The sequence below is a fragment of the Porites lutea genome, chromosome 6 (assembly GCF_958299795.1).
Source record: "Porites lutea chromosome 6, jaPorLute2.1, whole genome shotgun sequence".
Lineage (NCBI taxonomy): Eukaryota > Metazoa > Cnidaria > Anthozoa > Scleractinia > Poritidae > Porites > Porites lutea.
In genome coordinates, this window is record NC_133206.1 from 18,352,481 (window position 1) to 18,373,598 (window position 21,118).

The following is a 21,118-nucleotide window of genomic DNA, read 5'->3' on the forward strand; positions in this document are numbered from 1 at the left end:
TTATTGAAAATTCATTTAACCCATTCGCCCCTGAGAATTTTGCCACAAAAAAGTTTTGAAGCTAGTGGAGCTGTTTTCTAGTCATTGTCTGCCTATAAAGAGCTAAAACTTACCACAAAGCTGTTTGCAGGTGGTACATTTTGCGGACTTCTGATCCACCTGCAAAATATCAGCTTGCAAAGTTTGGGCAAAATTTTGACATTATAGTTTTTGGGTTTAAAAGTCACACAGTAGTCTTGACTTCTTCTTTTTGCTTTTTTTCCTCCCCTCTTCTTTCACTTTTCTTGCCTGTCATTTTCTTGCCTGTCATCATTTTGGTGAGAAAAGTTTTTGGGAAGGCTTTTAGGATTTTAGGATTAGATGAAAAGAAAAGTAGGTGGGTAGTGTGAACAAGATCTTCATGGAAATATTTGGGTCAATGTTACATGGTTTTTTATCCTTTTCTCTGGTCTCCTTGACTGAATTGTTCTCATTTTGTTATGGTTTGAAAGATCTCTTCACTCTGCGTAAGGTAGCGGACAAAGTTGTCCTTCGCTGTTATAACTGATGACATCAGAAGCCGTAGAAGGAACCTGGATCTGCATGGCCGGTTTATGTAAAATGGTGGAAACCAATGTGAATCCACTCCTGCTTTGTGCTTCATCATGGGTTCCAAACGTCTTGAAACAGATGAAAACAGTCAGGCTATGGCCTTGTCTGTTTCTTGGTGTCTGGAACCTATGATGAAGCACTCGCCCTTGTTTTTGACTTCAAATACTATACTGGTTATCATTGTGAGTAGTTGTTTTTTTACTCACCTTTCTTTGTCCCAGGAATACATGCCTCTACCACCAGGGGAGGAGGAAGAGAAGAGTTCTGACCAAAACTCTGAGCCAAAGCTACAGTTTTCCTATGTTGAATGCCTTATTTTTGCATTTCATCAACTAGCAAAGAAGGTATGAGGAAAGGTCCCTTATTACGACCAATTTGTTTAGTTACAAGTATGATTACAGACCAAATTGAATTGGATGACATGATGTTCTGTTTTAATAATAATATTAATCATAACTTTAACAAATTAGAACACAAGATATTCCAAGACGTCAAGTGTGCAGGTGCCTTGGCCTTACTACATGCATGTATAGTCATACTATCAACTCTGATTGTTACTTATTGTTTCTTGTTGGTTTTGAGGTAGGATGAAGGTCACTGGAAAGGTGCTACCCCTGCAAGGATCCTTTACCCCACTAAGGCAGTTTACTTAAAAAAAATAGTTTATTTTCAAGAACTAATTCCTTTTTTTTTCAGAATCCTGAATTTTTAACGGATACCACAGCGGCAGAGCGTCTCAGAGATTTCAGACTAAGGTAAATTTGCTATGCTGTTATTCACTCTGTGCAACTGTTTCGTGTACATGTACTTTGTAGCCTTAATCATTTAAGCTCCATATCCACCTAAAAATTCTCCAAACTGATCTCCATACATTTGCTTCTAGAATAAGTTGAGAGAATTTGATGGAAGATCAAAGTGTTTATCTCTTTGTTGATCACTTTACTAATTCTCATCACCTGTTCTCTTGACAATATGTGGATATTGTAAGGAGGAAATTGATATTGGTCATTGTTGGGGCTTAAGGTGACTCGACCCAGTTTTTTTTGGGGGGTTCCATCCTACTTTGAAGCTCTCTGGTATCCTTACCTTTACTTTTATCGTAAGTCTTACACATAGAATGGATAACATATAGATCAATCTACAATATAACATGAAATTTTTGGCGATCGGAGTAAATGTCACGTGGTTATAATGCCACGCCCCTTTGAGGTCTGAGTCGAAAATCTGCTGTTGCCGCCATTTTTTCGTGAAAATCTCTCGGCTACACATAGTGCGCATTAGTGCCTTGCGCTGAACAGAGTTTCACCAAAATCGCAAAGACCCAATTCGAGAAATTCAGCGGTTTCCAAATTTAGGTCATAATTTATGCAAAAATGATAAGCAAACTTTACACGGATTATATCTAACAAACTATGAGATTCATCTCTTTATTTTGGGCATCGTTATAACAAATGGGTCCTTGCAAGTCAGCAAACCGCTTTAGGGCCTTGTAAATGCGCGCGATTTCGAGCAAAGCAAACATATAGAAATTATAGTTTTCGCTATTTGTTGACGTTTGTCAGCGTTTAAGAGTCCTTCTCACCAAAAAAGCATTTTCTTAAAAATTCGTAGTTTTTTTTCCTTCAAATTTTTTCAGGGCCACAATTGATTAACTAACTACCCGGACTCTGAATTTCATGGTCATTGAAAAACTGTGACATGATCTTCTATAAGCCCAAACTTGAGTAAACATTGAAGATTTTTAGCGTTTTGGCTGAGTTTGTGCTTTGGGAATTGTCTATTGTTTCTAGTCTGTCATGATACAGCATTCTTGTTCAGCACGCGTGCAATGACTGCGCTTGGCTGACTTCCGAATGCTCACCGAGATATAATAATTTTGGTACAGTGAGACAGGCCATCGCGTGATACATAGAGGTTTAACTCACAATTTTTAATCAATTCTCGTGCTTCTTGTGCCTTTGCAAAAAAATCAAGAAGTGCTACACACTAAATCTACTTACTATTAAAAAAATATCATTTTTTCATAGGTTTAATGCAAGCCAATAATTAAACCAACTCGTGACGGGAATATCTCGGTGAGCATTCGGAAGTCAGCCAAGCGCGGTCATTGCACGCGTGCTGAACAAGAATGCTGTATCATGACAGACTAGAAACAATAGACAACTCCCAAAGCACAAACTCAGCCAAAACACTAAAAATCTTCAATGTTTACTCAAGTTTGGGCTTATAGAAGATCATGTCACAGTTTTTCAATGACCATGAAATTCAGAGTCCGGGTAGTTAGTTAATCAATTGTGGCCCTGAAAAAATTTGAAGGAAAAAAAACTACGAATTTTTAAGAAAATGCTTTTTTGGTGAGAAGGACTCTTAAACGCTGACAAACGTTAACAAATAGCGAAAACTATAATTTCTATATGTTTGCTTTGCTCGAAATCGCGCGCATTTACAAGGCCCTAAAGCGTTTTGCTGACTTGCAAGGACCCATCTGTTATAACGATGCCCAAAATAAAGAGATGAATCTCATAGTTTATTAGATATAATCCGTGTAAAGTTTGCTTATCATTTTCGCATAAATTATGACCTAAATTTGGAAACCGCTGAATTTCTCGAATTGGGTCTTTGCGATTTTGGTGAAACTCTGTTCAGCGCAAGGCACTAATGCGCACTATGTGTAGCCGAGAGATTTTCACGAAAAAATGGCGGCAACAGCAGATTTTCGACTCAGACCTCAAAGGGGCTTGGCATTATAACCACGTGACATTTACTCCGATCGCCAAAAATTTTATGTTATATTGTAGATTGATCTATATGTTATCCATTCTATGTGTTAGACTTACGATAAAAGTAAAGGTGGGGATACCAGAGAGCTTCAAAGTAGGATGGTACCCCCCCAAAAAAACTGGGTCGAGTCACCTTAAAGGATTAAAGGTAGTGTTCTTATTCTGTTGCAGGCTTCAGTACTTTGCTCAAGGTTGTCAAGTGTATATAAAACAGTTGAAATTGTCACTCCAAGGCAAAACTGGCCCTGCTCTACAGGAAGAGGAAAATAAAATTAAAGTTGTAGCTCTCAGGACAACTTCTAATATCAACTCCCTCATCAAGGTATACTTGTATGCACATTGTTAGATCCTTTCAAACTTTTGGGTATAAGACTTTTTCAACTGGAAGGCACTGCTTAATCCATCTGATCTGAAAATTTTCAGCTCTTTTCTGATTTTCAGCTCTTTGCAAGCAATATTAAGAGGAAACTTTGTCAATCAAGAGTTCAAGTGGGCTCAACAAAGGACTCAATTTTTGTCATGATCCAATTAGCATAAATTCAGTTTTAGCAGTGTTCAAAGAAAGTTTGTTGGAAATAAGCCATTAGTTTAGATTATCTAAATCACGATTCAGATCAACATCAACATTCTCATAAGTGATGTGGGTCATCAGCGTACATCCTAGGCTGGCATGATGCTATGCAGTTTGGCAAGTCATTAATGTAAATAAGAAATAAAAGGGGATCTATGATCGTTCCCTGTGGTATCCCACATTTAAGGGAACAGATTGTAGAATGAGGAATCAATCAAGAGCTGTGCTTTGTATTTCGTTGAGGTTCATTTTAGATTAAAAGGATATCATTAACAACAGTTTCCAATACCTTCATCAAGAAAAACCACCGCATTAACATCACCAAGATCGATAGTAAAGCCCTTTTATCAGTAGCTTCCAGAAGAGTAGTTACAGTTGTGTGTAAAGAGCAAAAACGCGATTGATTTGTAGAAATGATAACTTCATTGATCAAAACGTACAATTGGTCATAAAAAATCCTTTCAAACTCTTTAACTACATGTATAATTATTGGAAATGACTGAAATAGGTCATCTCCCTACACTGACCACATCCCACTGTCTCCAGAGTGGCTATTCTGGAGAAGTTTCACTTTTCAAAAATTACTATTACTTTTTATCCCATGTGCATTGTACATTTCTGATAACTATCTTAATCAGGCCCAGGTGGTCCTATGTCCAATTCTTTCCATTAGCAATAAAGGGAGACACTGTTTAATAAGAGCTTTTTTTAAATTCATGCTTAGGACTTGTTTCACAATCCACCATCTTTCAAAAGTTCTGTTACATTGTCCTGGAAATCACCGGTAGGTCTTTCTAGTACACCTTGACTTTTCAGTGACTATGCCCTTGAGAATAAAAAATATAAAATTCAGCTGTTAAATGGCTTTTAAAAAAATATATGACTTTCAATACTTTCATTTGTTTTATAAATGTTGTTTAGTGTTTCTGTATATTTCTTTAATTATATTAAACAAACTGCCATAATTTGATTGTAGCTTAAAATGGGACCACTCCAATTATTTTTTAATAAGTCTGACATATCCATTTCTAGGAAATTGTTGCAGCTTTTTTTTTTTGGTTATTACAGTTATTGATGTCAGTATGCTTAGTGAAGTTTTACTCAAAAAAGTTCACGATGTAGAGACAACAAATACATGTAGGTGCCAATAGGCACTAATATCTCAAAATGATATTATTTTTTTAGTCATCATTATCATCATTGTTATTGTTGTTCATCATTATAACGACTTTTAACGATCTTCTGTTGGTAGTGGAAGTTAAAACAAGAAAAACGACAGTCATAAATACTGTAATGAAAAGGAAACAAACTCTGATTTTCTCCAATTTTCTTTAGGCAAAGACCCAAATGCCTACAGTTGTATCACCTAAAGAGGAGAGAGATACACTTGTGGATGAGAAGTAAGATTGTTATACAAGGTTCTGATTTCTTAAATCACTCAACCCATTCACAGCATTCAACAACAAACAAGAATCGTATTTATTCACACTATTTTGATCACATGGACAGAGAGAAATTACAGAAAACAGTACAAAACAAAATGATAAAGGTTATCTACAGTAATTGCAAAATATATCAGTTTAACACATGTGCAACAGCCAAAGGAGAAGTACTTTTAGAGATGGCTGCCGTTTATTTATAAATAGAGAAAGGGGAAATTAGATGACAGTTTACATGGAAATGATACAGAGGTCCTGTCAGGCTAAAATGTCAACAAGCGACAGGACCTTGACACAGTGACATAACACAGATGAAATGGAGACAAACGACACAAGTATAACTTGACAAGTGAAATAGCATAGTAAACTCGGACAGGGACATGGGACATTGTGAAAATGAAGCTAAACAGCAGTGAACTGCAGTGTAGAAAATATTTCAAGAATGTATAAAAGAATGAGAATTATTAAGTAGCAACTTGTGAAGACTTTGGAGAAACATAAAACCACCTTTGTTATGTAGCACGAAACTGCAATATCTGGCTATTCTGTTGTTTAAGGGGTAATTAATTGTATGTTCCCAAAGTACTCATTTCGAAGATGGGAGTCTTATATTATTATCACCTGCTTAATTCAGATTTTGTTGTTCCTAGAGACGAGACTTTTACTTACAGTTAACATTCACTGAAACTTTTAAGTCCTTATTATATTTATTTGGATAAAATAATCTGCTAACATAAGACTCATATGGGAACCAAACAGCTTTAAAAGGATCAGACATTTCAGTCTGATGATCGCCCAGTGCGTGAACTCGAGTTACACTGACTTTCTATCTTTAACTTTGTATATTCTACGATATATATCTTTTCTATTGGACGCAGAGAACAGTTCCACTAAATATAATGTACATTTGATAAAAACAGTACTTTAAAAGTCTTTCTCGATCTCGTATTCGGACGAATGTGGTGAGTTATTGTCTGAAGACGATGAACCAGTACAAGAAGAAATTGCTGTGGGAGTCTGTCGGTATATTTCAGGGTTTGATGCTGTCATATTACTCAGGATGTTCATCATCATTTCTTGTAGAGGTTTTCTCTCCAAGTTGAACTGCCGTGCTTTGGCGATTTCCAACGCCTCCTCGGCTTTTTCTTTGGCCTCGGGAAACTTCCCTTTGTAGCAGTAAAAGTCTGCCTCGGCTGTCAACCTCTGAATCTTTGCTCCAAGTGATTCCCTCTTACAATAATTTTCGTCGTTGCGAAGAGTTTCCAGTAGTTTTCCAGTTTCTTCGATGCCTCTGCAGATTTGTTTTCCTCTCGGGAACGTATCTTTCTCGTACTGAAGCCGGAGATTCATTCTCGCCATTCTGGAAACAGCGAAATGTTGTTTTCCTACGTGCACTTGCTCGGGGTCAAGACAACGACACAAATCAACACATTCCTGCATCTTTTCTCTGGCTTCGTTAATCATTGTGGATTCGCTTCTCGAGCCGCGCAACACAATGTAAGCAAAGTCTCTTTTGTAACTGCCCTCTTCGTAGTGCAAGGTCACAATCGGCAGACTTGACGGGAAGCCCGCGGAAAATGTCTTTGCAGCATCTATACACTCCTTGGATTTCCCAAGCTTTTTTTGTCGGCGATAAAGGCCCGCAAAGTTAGAATTTGATAGCACTTCACAGAAACGCCGAAATGGTCCTCTAGTTTGTGCAAATGTTCTCTTCGCTTCGTTCATCACTTTTTCGGCTTCCTCCAACTTATTTTGGTAACTCAGTGCTACGCTTTCCTCGAGACGAAGCATTATTTGCCAAGGCAGATTACCAACGTTTTGAGCCGAAAGGTCTTTAATAGCAGAGGCAAAGTCATCCCAGCGGCCATTGTCGCGTAGCGGGTGCAGACGCTTGCTGTAAAGGTGAAACGTTGTCAGTACTTGTTCAAGACTGGGGCCGTTTTCGTCCGTAAGTGCCAGCTTGTTGAGCTTCGACGTTTGTGTTTCCTCGTCAGAACTTGGAGTGGAAACTCTGGAATTTTGTTTATGTCGCTTTAAGCGTTTGCGTTCAATTTTTTTGTTTCTCAGAGAGTCGCTAACGTGATCAACGAGGCTTTCTTTTTTCCGTTTTTGACTCTTGAAGTCCTGGCGTGCGCGTAGGTCTGTACTGATCTGTACGCCGTCCTCCAAAGTGTTTTCATGTGTTAAATATTGCTCACTCGTTAATTCGAAGCCAGTGTGAAGCCTTTCTCTCGCTGTCTCGCCGTGTAAGCTACTGGTATGACTCGATGTAGCGGTTGGATTTATAAATACATTTACCTTTGTATTATCACCAATGACCAAAGTTCCATTGTTGATGATGTTAAAAACCGCGGCTCGGTCGGCCATGTTTAAAAACACTCGCAAGATCGTACTGCTTCCTTTAACACCCCAATCATGTGACTACTTTAGAACCACGCAGCTTTCAAAGTGTAGTGGGAAGGTTCACTTCCGTGTTAGTTGACGTGACTGCATATGGACCGTCGCTCCTCTTTTGTTTTGATTGTAACTGCTCTAGTGGTAAGACGTTGCAGGTTGGTCCTGAGCTTCATTCGCATGAACTTGGATAACAACAGTTGTTGATGATCTTTGAACTGTTTGCAACCTTTTTATAGGCTGTTAAATTTCAAGTTGTATTTGCTTTTCGCCTTTTTCTCGGAAGGGAATTTTGATAAGTGCATTTTCTGTTTTGTTTTGGATTTCTGATATTGACTCCCACGTTAGTTCACGTGACTACGTGGACCCTCGACCCCGTCTTTGTTTTGATCGTAAAATTCACGTCGTCACATTTCTTGCTGTTGTTACAGGCCTCTTCTTGTAGATGTTTCGTTAAACGTTAGACGCTGCCAAAAAAGCTATTTGGGGAAGCTATCTGTTAGGGAAAACTCTTTTTTAACCCGTGAAACTTTGGTAAGATCTGTAGATTTGATTCGCTGGGAGGCCATTTTAGTCTGCAAAACTTGCATTTCGCTTCGCTTGCATATTTTTTCTCTGCCCTCTACTAGGTTACGTGTAATTATGACTTCGACGTCTGACGAAATGGAAAATTCAACGACTCAGTATGTTGTTAACATACAGAGAAATTCTGGAACAGTACTCATAGGCCGGAATAATGTGGCAAATGTCCAGTCGCCAACTGCAAGCAGTGCTACGACTTTGCTTCCAGTAGATTCTTCTAGGGCAGAAGTGCATCTAATAGTCGACACCGAAAATATCTGCGCTCTTGGCTGCCTCCAGCAACTTAACAGTAGCATATCGCAGCAGACAAGTCGTTCGACCGATTCGAACAGAATGTTACCGATTAGCAAAGCCGAGCCAACATGTGTGTCGAAGTTTTTTCCTGTGGTAAAGAAACGGAAGTGCTGTCATGTCGCACCGAGTAGAAAGCCAAGGAAGAAACTAAATGATCCTAAGCGGCGGAAACGCAACCCAAGATTTTCTAGCTCAAGCTCTGGTGAGGATGTGGGAGAAACGAAAATCAAGGAGCTTGCCTTTGATATTGATGGTACCAACTTAGAGCAAGCGCTTCAGTATTTCAGTGAATGTATCACCCCCCTCCACCCGCTAAGAGATAATGGTCAGTGGGATAATTTCGAACGTGTTGCTCAATATCTTTTAGAGAAGAAGGCAAATGACCTGCCCTACCAAACCATTATTCAACTGGAGAAAAGCCTAGTGTTGAGTTTACAGGGAAAGTTGGAAGAATCCGAGAATCTTATCAATGATGCGTTTAGAAACATTTCCCAGATGAGCGGAGCAATTCGACTCTTGCTTGAAGTCTTATCAAACTGTTACCTTGGGCAACTTAATCGTCGGAGAAAATTGTTTGGCAATGCCGAGAGATGTTTGCAATTGGCAAAGGAAAAGTCTGCCAGATTTCCTCTTTCGTTACCTCTTACAATACTACTCTACGAAGAGGGTGGCTACCTTCGAGACTTTGCAGCTACAATTCAAGGTTCGAAAAAGGAGCTGGCCATTGTTAGAGCTAAAGAAGTCACGAAGCGATGTGTTGAGTTATGTTGTCGGTTGGATAGCGAGCAAAAAGTATATACAAGAAAGCAGCACATCGCAATTTCAAGAATGGTCATCACGAATCTGAATTGCGAGACACGAGAGTCCAGAAGCAAACTTGTCCCTAAGAAGAAGATCCACGAAGCCAAAAAACTTCTCGAAACACTTGAAAATGACTATTTTAACCAGACTGAAACGCAAGGAGCAAAGATCCAGCGACTTATGGCGAATGTAGACTTGCAGTATCGCCTTGGCAATTTGATAGAAGCTAGAACAATTGCTGAGGAAGCGTTAGAAATTGCCAAAAGGCTCGAGTTTAACCTGGATGTGATGCCACTTGAAGAAAGGTTAGGAGAAATCCATCAAAAGATTATAGACTCGTCCGGTAGCAAAACTTTCCGAGAAATTCCCAGAATCAATGACTCATCTTCTTGCTCTTCCAAGAATAACACACCATATTCTTCGGAGTACGAGGAGAACTCTTAGGTCACCTTGTCGCAACGTATTTTAACTGACAAAGCTTCACGATGACAAATGAGTTGGCGATTTTTTTATTTGTTTTGTGGCAGCAGTTTCAAACTGATTCATATTATTTACTTCCAACATGGAAACCACAGCTGTTGTATTGCAACCTTTCCCCATGTTTGTATTTATCATATTGGATCATATTGGTCATTGGCTTAATGTAAACAACATTTGCAGGTGTATGTTTTTGTTAATAGCGAAAGCTCCTTTTTATTGTGTAGTATCATTTTAATGCACATATTTACAAACTGCTCAGTAGGATCACTGTAGCAGGACGTACAGGAAAATCCTGACAGTAACGACAAGAGAGTAGAAATATCATTGCAACGTGTAAAATTGTGTGACCAAGGCGAATGAATTGTTATTTTTTTCATATTTGTTAAGCATTTTAAAGTCGTTTTCCTTATAAAGTTCATGCTACACTTGTAGATTGACAAAGTTAGACCATTGTAGCCCATGCATTTAAAGACCAATGAAGTAATAGGTTTTGATAAAATTGTAGATATTGGCCTGATAGTCCCTTATATCATTATGCGCTCATGCGCTATGGTAATGGTTGATACAACAACACGGTCCGATAAATCTTCTGTACAGTTCATAACACTCCTTTGTGTCTGTACAATGCTTTTGTATTTATACGTCGGATATTTTATCGCGACCTCTTGTTCATGTTCTTAAGTATTTGTATCTTAATTTCTACACTTCCCTAAAATTACTTTTTATTGTAATACCTTGTACAAGTTAGGCAACACCAAACAAAGTACCAATCAGTAGCTTTGCAATGATTCTCTATGTGTTGTTGTAGAGTTCAAGTGACCGTAATATATGTATACAGTGACGGTACGAAACTTCGCGTGACAAATAGAAGCGTCTCAATAAGACGAATCAGCGTATCAAAATGCGTACATAAAGATGTCATAATCGTTCCATACAAGGTAAGGTGCTATGCGAAAGAAATGGGGGCGCATAGTTAAACTGATGATTGTATTCCATTCAGGTACACTAGCCTGTAAACAAGCGTTACTAAGAAGAGACCTAGTCGACTTTCTCTCCTCGCTGGAGTCAAGTTCAAGAATACGTATCGAGACTTATAGTACGATGAAGCGAAGAAATAAGTCATTTATATATATTCCTGAGGCTCTCTTAAAAAACACTAAGAAAAAAATTGTTTATAGGAACCATTAATTTGGTTTGTTAATTAATAATGCGTCATTTCGTAGTGAAACCTCGAACCTTCTGTTTCCGGAAAGATTTCCTGTTTCTGTTGCGTGACATCTTTCAATTTCATCGCCTGCTTGAGAAAGGGTTGAAAATCGAGGAAAGGGAAAGAAACACATACAAAGACAACATCGCGATTCCAGACTTTCCACCCAAGTTTTGGATGTGAGAGACTGACTCGCGACCTTAATTGAGCTTCCACACAAAAACAGTAATAGCTATAATATTTAAAATTCCTCGTGCTCGGTTTCTGAAGATTGCGGCGAATTATTGCGGGAAGAGGGTGAATCGGAAGAAGATCCAGCTGGCTTAGGAGTCTCTCGGTATTTTTCACTGCTTGATGACTTTGATGATGCTGCCATCCTACGTCGGATGTCCTCCAGTCGGTCTTGGAAAGGCTTTCTCTCTAAGTAACACTCCAGAGTGTCGACAAGTTCTAACGCCTCAAGGGCTCTCTTTTCAGCTTCAGGGAAATTCTCTATGCGGTAGTACATATCGACCTCCACCTTGAGTCTCTGGATCTTCGCTGTTTTTACTTCCTTCTTGCAGTAACAATCGCTTCGAAGGGTTTGCATACTCTGTAGTGCTTGTTCAACGTTTGTTGTTGGTATTTTCTCCTGTCTAGACCCATTTGTTTCGCACTGAAGATTCATGATTGCTATTTTGGACACAGCAAAGTGTTGTTTACGTGCGTACACGTCCTCGCCATCAAGGCCGCAGCACAAGTTTGCACAACTCTGCATAAACTCTTTGGCCTCCCTAATTGCGTTCTTCTTTTGAACCCCACTCAACATAGCAGCAAAATCTCGTTTGTAGCTGCCTTCCTCGTAAAGTAAGATCGCGATTGCAAGACATGGCGGAAATCGAGATGATATTTTCTTTGCCTCGTCTAAGCACTCGTCCGTTTTGCCAAGCATTTTTCTCCGACGATAAATTGCAGCGAGGTAGCATTTCGACAACATTTCAAGGAGAGGCCGAACTGAACCTCTTGTTTGTGCAATCTTCTCTACCGCTTCGTTTAACAGATTCTCTGATTCTTCCAACCTGTTCTGGTAACTTAACGGCAGGCTTTTTTCCAGAGAGATTATTATTTGACACGTCAGGTTGCCACCGGCCTGATCCAAGAGTTTCTGGGCAACACAATCAAAGTCAGTCCATTGACCGTTGTCTCGAAGAGGATGCAAACGCTTACTATAATAGTTGAACAGTCGAAGTCCCTGTTTAAGGTTGACGTCGCTTTCGCTCTCGGGTGTAAGTTCGTTGAACGTCGAGACATTGCTTGACTCTTCATCTGAGCTTGATGTGGAAAATCTTGAATCTCTTTTGCCCCGCTTTGCACGCTTACGGTCATTTTTTTTTCGTGTCAAAAAGTCGCTCGCTTCGTGAAAAAGGCTGTGTTCTTTACGTTTTTCTCGTTTGCAATCTGCGCGAAGCTGCTGACTGCTCTCATCTCTCGCTAAACGTTCTTCAATTGGTAAAGGTGTCCGTCTCGAAAGCTGAAAATTAGTGTCACTATTGAATGGGTTTCTGATGTAGATGAGATTTTCTGTCGTAATGTCATCCGAAACGCTAGCATCAGCACAACATCGATCTAATCCAGTGCTACAACTTGGTGCACATATGTGTTCGATCGTCACGTTGTTATTATCGCCGATTACGACGTTGCCAGTGTTATTGTTGAGGTTTATGACAATGGTTGGTGGTGTAGCGTGATCACTGTTACCAGAGTCTCCATTTTGCTCGATGTTTATATTTGCCATGGCGTCATACGCAGCCATTTTTCAAGACTTTCGCTCTTCTGTGGACTCCACCACGTAGTTCATCAACAAAGGCAGCAGTCTCACCGCTTATTTAGTTCTCCGTGAAGACTTAGCTCGACTTAGTCGGTGTAAAATAGCGCACTATAAAGTAGAACGAATATGTGTCGCTTGCGTGCGACACAGTTTCGATCGCTTGTTCATAGGATATGAAACCTTCCAAAATGTAAACACAGAATCACGTGACAATACGTGAATTGAACTTCCTGTGAACTTTCCCTGACATGTGCGGGAAAAAGGCTTTGTTTTGGTAATTTGATGCGTAATTATAGTGCAAGGCCCAAGGAGAACAAAGTGACGTGACTTGAGGGACGAAACTGATTCTCGTGACAAGTTTGATTATTAATGTTTATGGTTTGCTTTGGTGTTAATCGGTTCCAATAAGAAGTGCTAGTTTATGCGTAGCAATTTGAAAAGTAACATTTGAACCGAATCACTAGCTTAGCTTTAGACAGGAAAGTTTGTAAGAATTTTCTCTAATTTGAACCCATGTATTGTGTGTCCTCATGAAACTTTGCTTTAAAGCCTCATGTATACAGTCAACTGTTTTCCTTGACAAATTTTCGCTGGTAGCGTTGACGGGAAAATTTTTTTCCTCTTGGCCATAGAACACAAAATGCTATTTTTTTTTCCCCTTTGATCTTATCAAAGAAAACTTGTGTGAATGACGCTTTATCGTTCCTGACCGTCCCTCACACAAGGTTCATTCTCAGTAGGAGATCAAATCCTTTCCCTAAATTCTTTTGAGAATTTACGCCCTTTGATCAAACGTCTTCTTTCCCGTTCAAGGAGGTAAACTTCAAGGTTTTTTTTTCATGCGAATGTATTCCGGAATGGACCTTTGAACTGCCGCCTTTCTTGTCATGTGATATCTTCATTTGATGGGCTAACGTCATATTTGTTTTGAAATGCAAATTTCGTCGCTTTTCAGATGAACTTTAAACAACACGCTCGCTCTGACTGTCGAAAATGGTTTGTCTGTCGGCGTAGACGTATTAGAAACAGCGGGCAAAATTGCGTCGAAGCAGCTCTTAGAAAAAAAAATTAGGGAAATCTGGAGATAAATCATCCTGTTTCCGCGTCATTTTTCTGGAAAGCTGTTCAGATGACGTCTCCCTAGTCCGTCTTCTTCTAAAGGTGTTACGTCTTGTTTTGGTGTAAATCGGTCGCTCTTAAATCGAGGCTTCTTGGATGGATCTACAAACCAATGACACAAAATTCGTCCTTTGAATTGAACGACTGCTTGCCAACGACAGCAGCGGTGGGTGTTTATCGGTCTTGTGCTGTTTGTGGCTCAACACAGTATGTGCTAAAGTTAAACGTTTTTGGCGACGTTAGAGCAGTGCAAATTGGTGACCATAACGTAGCAAACGTCCCGTCGGCACCTTCAAGCGGAGCTACTGTACTTCAAACAGATTCAGATTCTTCTTATGCTGTATCGAGCATAAACGTACATGTCGTTAGCGACGATGTACGACAGCCAAAGAAGAAATTGGGACAGCGACGCCTTCGGTCGAGTAGTTCCAGCTCACGCTCCAATGTGTTCGTCGGAGAAATGAAACTCCTTGCCTGTCAGAGTGACAGCTCCAACTTGGAGCAAGCGCTCGATTTATTTCATAACTGTATCACCCATCTCCACCCATTGAGAGACGACGGACAGTGGGATCATTTCGATCTTACAGCTCAGAATCTGTTAGAAAAGAACCCGGATAACCTGGCTTGTCAAACCATTATTTACCTGGAGAAAAGCTTAGCGTTAAGTTTACAAGGAAAGTTAACAGAATCCGAGAATCTGATCAATGATTCGATGAAAAACATTCCGCAGATGAGCGGATCAATTCGACGTTTGCTCGACGTCTTGATGAACTGCTACATGTGTCAAGTTAGCCGTCGCAAGCAATTTCTTGAGCAAGCCAAAATGTTTGTAGAAACAGCAAAAGAAAAATCGCGAGGCTTTCCTCCTTGTTTGGCTATTGCAATAGTGCTCTATGAGGAGGGAGGCTACAAGCGAGACTTTGCCGCTACAGTTAAGGGGTGGAAAAAAGAGCAGGCCATTGCTCAAGCCAAGGAGGTCATGGAACGGTGTGTCGAGTTATGCTGTCGTTTGGATCGACAACAAGAAGTGTACGTCAGAAAGCAGCACATCGCAATTTCAAGAATGGCTATCATGGGGCTTCAGTGTGAGACAAAAGTTTCCCGAAGCGAAAGCATCAGCACGAAGAACATCAAAGAAGCCAAAACACTTCTTGAAACTCTCGAGTCCGACTACTACTGCCAGACTGAGATGCAAGGAGGACGAATTCAACGGCTGATTGCCAATGTTGATTTGTGCTACCGTCTCGGTCATTTAGCTAAAGCAGAGAAAATTGGTCTCAAAGCCCTAGATATTGCCAAAAGGTTGCATTTTAATCTAGATGTCAACCCGCTGGAGGAACGGCTAGCCGAAATCCATCAAAAGATTATACAATCACCCAGTAACGTAACCTTCCGTGAAATCCCTGGAATTATTGACTCTTCCTCCGATTCTTCCCAGAATAGCTCGCCATATTCATCAGAGTACGAGGAAGACTTGTCGCCTATCAGCGAAGTATTTTTACCAAAAAATCTTGCTGACTTGGTGATCTTTTCTTGAATTTTAAGGCAGCTATTTGAACTAAATTAACTTAAGGTTTTCCATTGACAAAAAAACTGAACTAACCGATTAATAACAACGTATTTTGTATTTGCATTATTTATAATGGATCACTGCCGGTGATTGGCCTTAATTTAAACATAACCTTTGATTGTACATGTCTACACAAAGCACAATATTTACGCAGATATATACATACTACTGTAGAACACTGTAGCTTGTCAGGATTGTTATCCTTGACCAAATAAGAAGCGATCGAATTATTGTCGTTTTTTCTCTTCATTTTCTGCGCAGTGTTCGTTTGCTGATTGGTAAATTAGCAGAACGAGTGCAGGTACGATTTTGACAGCAAGGAGATATTGTTCTAGGTCGTCAATACTATGTACCTTATATTTTTATGTATATTCCTGCTCCAATGTTTGATCAGTCAGCACATCGCTTTGAGTTTATAACTTATTACTATTATTCTCAATAGTAAAATGAAAAAGGAAATGATTCGTGGGTCATGATCACTTTGACAGACTTTCGATTGTTATTGTTTACATCTTAAGATTTAATTACAGTTTTACTGTAAAATGCGCCTTTTATTTACCTGTAATTACTTAACTATATCAATTTCCTTTGTTTTTTGTTTCCCAGCCAAGTTTTAGTTCGGAGCTCATTTAAGCGTAAAATCTTCATTCAGTTTTTCAATGTGTAAATATGAATGGTAGTTAAGTACAGTAAAAGTTTAAGATGTAAATAGGATTCGAAGTTTATGAGCCTCAGTTTATGTGCCTTTACCCAAGATTCTAAGGTAATTTCAGTCTAACACTCCACCACGGGAAATAGCTAATAGAGGTGTCAATTAGGAGATTTGGTTTAAATTGTTATATTCATTTATTCTTGGTCTAATCACCAGACCCCGGTTTCAACAAGCATGATTATAGTAACCCATGATACGCGTTAAATCTGAGCGCTTCCCATTGATTCTTTTTGCCTACAGTTTTATGTTTCGACGCCCTAAGATGATGAGTCAAAATAAACAGAAAAATAGTTTTTGAACGAAAGAAACAGGAACCTGGATGAAAATCAGTCTTACCCCGGGTTAGCGTTAATCGGCCTGAATTATGGGCAACAGCTTTTCTTTAGTCTCTTATTCAAAAGTCTCCCACGCAGCCTTTCTTGCCTCGTCACGCAACGTTCCATGAGGAGCGTTCTTTGTGATGTCACCGTTGCGTAACTGAATAAGTAACGGCTGCGCTTTCAGTTCACAAATTATAACGTTAACTTACATATTTTTTGCACTGAGTTCGTTGATCCTGGTTTGGGTTATTTAAATTAAAATCCAAAAGATAAATCCCGAGTTTCTCTTTGAATGCAACCTTAGACTATTAGGTGGGGAACATAACATAACATATACATAACATTCTAGCGTGACAGCTTAGCTCCGGACATGCCGAGACAAGTATAGCAGGAATAATAATGCCCCTCGGGGCATTTTATATTTGTTAAGCATTTTTCTTATTGACTATTTTCCAATTGCCCATAATACACTCTGTTTGCCCCCCAAATTTTGCATAACTTATTGTCTTAAAATGCTCTTGGGAAAATGCAATACTCCCAGGAGCATTTAAAAACAATGGTTTACGCAGAATTTGGGGGCAAACAGAGTGTATTATGGGCAATTGGAAAATAGAGAATGGTCAATTTTGCGAGATATAAATGATCAGAAATTTTATGATAGACTGCAGCGAAAAAAGGGTGTCAAACGACTCGCTTTATTTAGTTTGTAAGAACTACTACTTTCTGATTGGTACTGTATGAAGTGAAGGAACAAAGTTCATTTAGATTACTGTAAATAGTTCGGGAAATTTCCCTTTCTCTCACGCATTATCTTTCGATTTTAAATCAGGTTTTCCATGTAAACACATATTTCAATCTATTTCGCTGTCGCTTTGAGGTCTCTAAGTCTCTTGATTTCTGAGCGAAGACGTCTGGGGAAGCAAGATCCACAAAACTGGCGAAAACCTACTTCCAGTTGTGCTCGTCAGCCCTCTGACGTAGTCCAAGCGTAGAAGTAGCCAGATGTTACGTAATTGTGTTCTTGCCGTCATGTGTTTGTTTTGATCATGTGATCCTCATTTGGTTTGTGTGGAAAAATTCGACGTCGTTGTCGATTTCTGGCCATTAAAAGACGTTGAAAAGAAGATTTAACGAAGGCTAAATCAAGACAAGACTGGTGATAGAATACAGAATTCGTGTTGTGCGACCCTTCGTGCGAGTCCGTCCAAGTCGATCAGCGCGGAAATGCAAACTTTGTGTTTGTTTGAAAAGGATCTTCCTCCAAGCTAGTTGTGTACATATTGAACTAATCATTGTCAAATATGACTCCGTCTTACCAAGGGAAAACTTCTACGGCAAGCTTGCCAGTAAAAGTGAGATCGAAGCCTAGAGTTCTTCGCTCAAGCGGCACGGAGCATCCAAACCAAGTTTTCGTTAATGTGTACAACAATTCTGGAACTATTGTGGTGGGCGACAATAACGAAGTCACAGTTCGTACTTCTGCTTCCAGTACCACTGGAATCTACTCCATTTCGAACAATGGACTAAGAAGTAATTTTATGTCCGCCGGTTTTACCCCAGGACAAAACGGCGTTGCAAAGTCGCAAAACACCGATCTCTCCCAAAATTCGAGCGCGCGAAGATCAGCAATTGGCGCACAGATAACCAAGATGACAAGTTTTTATCCTGTCGTAAAACATGAACATTCTTTTGGATGCGGACGAGGGAAGAGGAAGGGCTGTCATGGAGGTGAAAGTCGACGAAAGGGAAGGAAGCGGTTTAAAAACCAACAACCCGATTCGAGACTTTCCACTCCGAGTTCAGATGTTGATTTGGGACTCTCGCCTGCTTCCATTGAACTTCCGCTCGACAGTAATAGCGCCAGTTTTCAACAAGGGCTTCATTCGTTTCACCGTTTGTGCACTTATTTATACCCTCCGCGTGACAATGGCCGCTGGTGTGAGTTTGATGTTCGCGCCCAACAACTTTTGGACCAAGCAGGCATCAGTTTGACGGACCAAATTATAATCGACCTTGAGAAAAGCGTGGCGTTGTGCTACCAGAAAAAGCTGGATGAATCTGAAGATTTAATAAACGATGCAGAGAAGAGATTTCCTCAGACTAGTGGATCCATTCGGCGCTTGCTTGAAATGCTCTCAAACTGCTACAGAGCTGGACTTTATCGAAGGCGAAAACGTTTTGGCCAGAAAAGACAGCAGTGGCTGCATGCCGCAGAGACACTTGCATATGGCTTCCCACCCTGTTTGCCTGTTGGAATCTTGCTCTACGAGGAAGGCACTTGCAAACGAGACGTAGCTTCTATTCTGACAGGCCCAAGTAAACATGCAGCCATTGGGGAAGCCAAGGAGCTTATGCAGCGTTGCATCGACTTGTGCTGTCGTTTGGATCATCAAGAGGACGTGTATGTGAGAAAACAGCACGTTGCTGTTTCAAAAATGGCGATAATGAATCTTCATTGTGAGACAAGTGTGTCCCGAAGCAGAAAAATCGGGTCAAGTAATGTGGTAGAGGCTGGGAAGCTTTTGGACACTCTTCAGAGTGATTACTATCGTCAAACAGAGGTTCAAGGATCGAAGATCCAAAGACTCATTGCAAATGTGGACCTATTCTACCGCATAGAAAAGTTCTCTGAAGCTGAAAAAGTTGCTCAGGAAGCGTTAGAAATCGCCAAAAGACTGGAGTTTAATCTGGATGTGATGCCGCTTGAAGAGCGGTTAACTGACATCCGTCGAAACATAACAGAATCTTCCAGCAGCGAAACTTATCGAGAGATTCCTAGAATCATTGACTCGTGTTCCGGTTCTTCCCTGAATAACACGCCATACTCTTCAGAGTTCGAGGACAAGGAACAGTTTTAAATTACTTTTCCTGTGTGTGGACAAAAAATGGCACGTTGCGGGCGAAGATTCTACACTACATTTGCAGCTTTGAAAGAAATACAAAACTGTAAATAAACTTTTAGAATACCATGACAACTAACCTCGTCCCCAGCTCCCACTCTTCGAATATGGTGACCAAAGACCCCTGAAGAATTCTGGGGCAATTTATCAGGCGCCAATGGCGTCATATTACCTTATTACTCATGGGAGCGTTTTATCTGGTGGCAAACTAGGGGGTCGACGCAAGAAAAACATTGTACGCCAGAGATAATAGGAAAACTGGGACTATTACCGTTTGTTTGCATTTTTTTTTCAAGTATCCCTTAAGTCATCAAATAAGAAGTTAATGTTTTGGACAGGAATTCCAAGTCACAAGAAAACCGGCGTGGCTGCCTCTCACAATATTAAATCTCCAAGGCCGACAATTTGCGTTTTGTCACTTGAAAAAGTAAGCAAATGTCGTAATCAAATAAGGAGTTCATTTTTTGGACAAGTATTCCAAGCCCAGCGTGGCTGCGACTCACGGACATAAACCTCCAAGACTGACAATTTTTAGAATATTTCAGCCAGACATGAATTTCAGGCGTCGCCTTTTTAGAAAGTCGAAGGTTTGGATGGCGTAGAAAACGAAAAAATTGAAGACTCGACATCGGAACATCAAAGTACATAGGTATGCAGTAAGTTTAAAAAAATGATGTGGCGTTTATACAGTGCAATTTCATTGATTGTACCCACTTGGGCTTTCTCGAGCTTACATTCAATCACCCAACTAAGAATTCGATTTTAGATATGAAAAGCGTACTCCACAAGATAACTTTTTGTCATGTGGTCTCACTGCATCTGTAAACTCAACTTAGCATAGCGATCATTATCAAACAGAGTGGTAACGAGAAGGAAGGACCTGATCACATAGTGTGAATGTTACTAGTGCTTTAACAACTTCTACCCGCTATTTGTATAGCGAATGCTTTGGGCAACAAATGAGAATTTAAAGTTTGATAATTTGGTTCAAAGGGTTCATATTAAATGAAAAGGCGTGGTTACTGTCTTCCAAATGGCTAACGGTCCAACTTATACTACAAATAACTGTTCAACTTACATAAATGTAGTGATTTGGGTATTGGTTTGAGCAAGATTTCTGGTGTTGTAGTGGCTAGCTGTACTTGTTGTTTTGAGTTAACGAGTTATTATTTGACATTAGTGATATGAATTCTTTAGAAGTGTTCCTATGTGGCACCACACACTACTTAATAACTTGTTGCTGATTACTGTGTTAAAACAGGAGCCGTCATCTTCCTTCGCAGTTTTCGTCCGATTTATTTAGTATGGTTTTAGTATGGAAAACCGGATAGGCTTATCAAAATCAAATATTGATCGTTTTCACCTGACGTCACGGCGGCCATATTAGGGTACAAAAACAATGAAACGGTGTTGGTGTACCGAAAAAATCCTCAAGAATTGAACTCGTTTCTCATGTCTTTTTCTTTTTCCAAAAAATACACAGCTGCTGCCCACGTGAGTGTAAACGATCTATACCTTGATGATCTGTTCCTTCTTATATTATTTTTAAAC

The 21,118-nt window shown here is 39.8% G+C and overlaps 5 protein-coding genes across 5 annotated transcripts in view; 4 read left to right on the forward strand and 1 right to left on the reverse strand.

Moving 5' to 3' along the window:
* The window catches only part of LOC140940788 (apoptosis inhibitor 5-like), a 31,854-nt gene that overhangs the window by 8,642 nt on the left and 2,094 nt on the right, over positions 1–21,118 (forward strand). Inside the window, exons 9-13 of the mRNA XM_073389751.1 lie at positions 813–935; positions 1,288–1,346; positions 3,543–3,693; positions 4,667–4,726; positions 5,278–5,342. Of these exons, the coding sequence (XP_073245852.1) occupies positions 813–935; positions 1,288–1,346; positions 3,543–3,693; positions 4,667–4,726; positions 5,278–5,342 (458 nt within the window). The remainder of the gene's footprint in view (positions 1–812; positions 936–1,287; positions 1,347–3,542; positions 3,694–4,666; positions 4,727–5,277; positions 5,343–21,118) is intronic.
* On the reverse strand, positions 5,398–7,801 carry LOC140940792 (uncharacterized). The gene has a single exon (XM_073389754.1). The coding sequence runs from the start codon at positions 7,746–7,748 to the stop codon at positions 6,306–6,308; it is 1,443 nt and encodes a 480-aa protein (XP_073245855.1). The 5' UTR covers positions 7,749–7,801; the 3' UTR covers positions 5,398–6,305.
* Positions 8,140–10,300, forward strand: LOC140940791 (uncharacterized). Its single transcript, XM_073389753.1, has one exon. The coding sequence runs from the start codon at positions 8,418–8,420 to the stop codon at positions 9,894–9,896; it is 1,479 nt and encodes a 492-aa protein (XP_073245854.1). The 5' UTR covers positions 8,140–8,417; the 3' UTR covers positions 9,897–10,300.
* On the forward strand, positions 13,937–16,555 carry LOC140940546 (uncharacterized). Its single transcript, XM_073389533.1, has one exon. The coding sequence runs from the start codon at positions 14,178–14,180 to the stop codon at positions 15,600–15,602; it is 1,425 nt and encodes a 474-aa protein (XP_073245634.1). The 5' UTR covers positions 13,937–14,177; the 3' UTR covers positions 15,603–16,555.
* LOC140940789 (uncharacterized) lies at positions 17,431–19,740 on the forward strand. The gene has a single exon (XM_073389752.1). It carries the CDS (start codon positions 17,969–17,971, stop codon positions 19,523–19,525), a length of 1,557 nt encoding a protein of 518 aa, XP_073245853.1. The 5' UTR covers positions 17,431–17,968; the 3' UTR covers positions 19,526–19,740.

Coding starts and splice junctions, on each gene's coding strand:
- LOC140940789 (XM_073389752.1), top strand. CDS start 17,969: ATGACTCCGTCTTACCAAGGGAAAACTTCTACGGCAAGCTTGCCAGTA.
- LOC140940546 (XM_073389533.1), top strand. CDS start 14,178: ATGACACAAAATTCGTCCTTTGAATTGAACGACTGCTTGCCAACGACA.
- LOC140940792 (XM_073389754.1), bottom strand. CDS start 7,748: ATGGCCGACCGAGCCGCGGTTTTTAACATCATCAACAATGGAACTTTG.
- LOC140940791 (XM_073389753.1), top strand. CDS start 8,418: ATGACTTCGACGTCTGACGAAATGGAAAATTCAACGACTCAGTATGTT.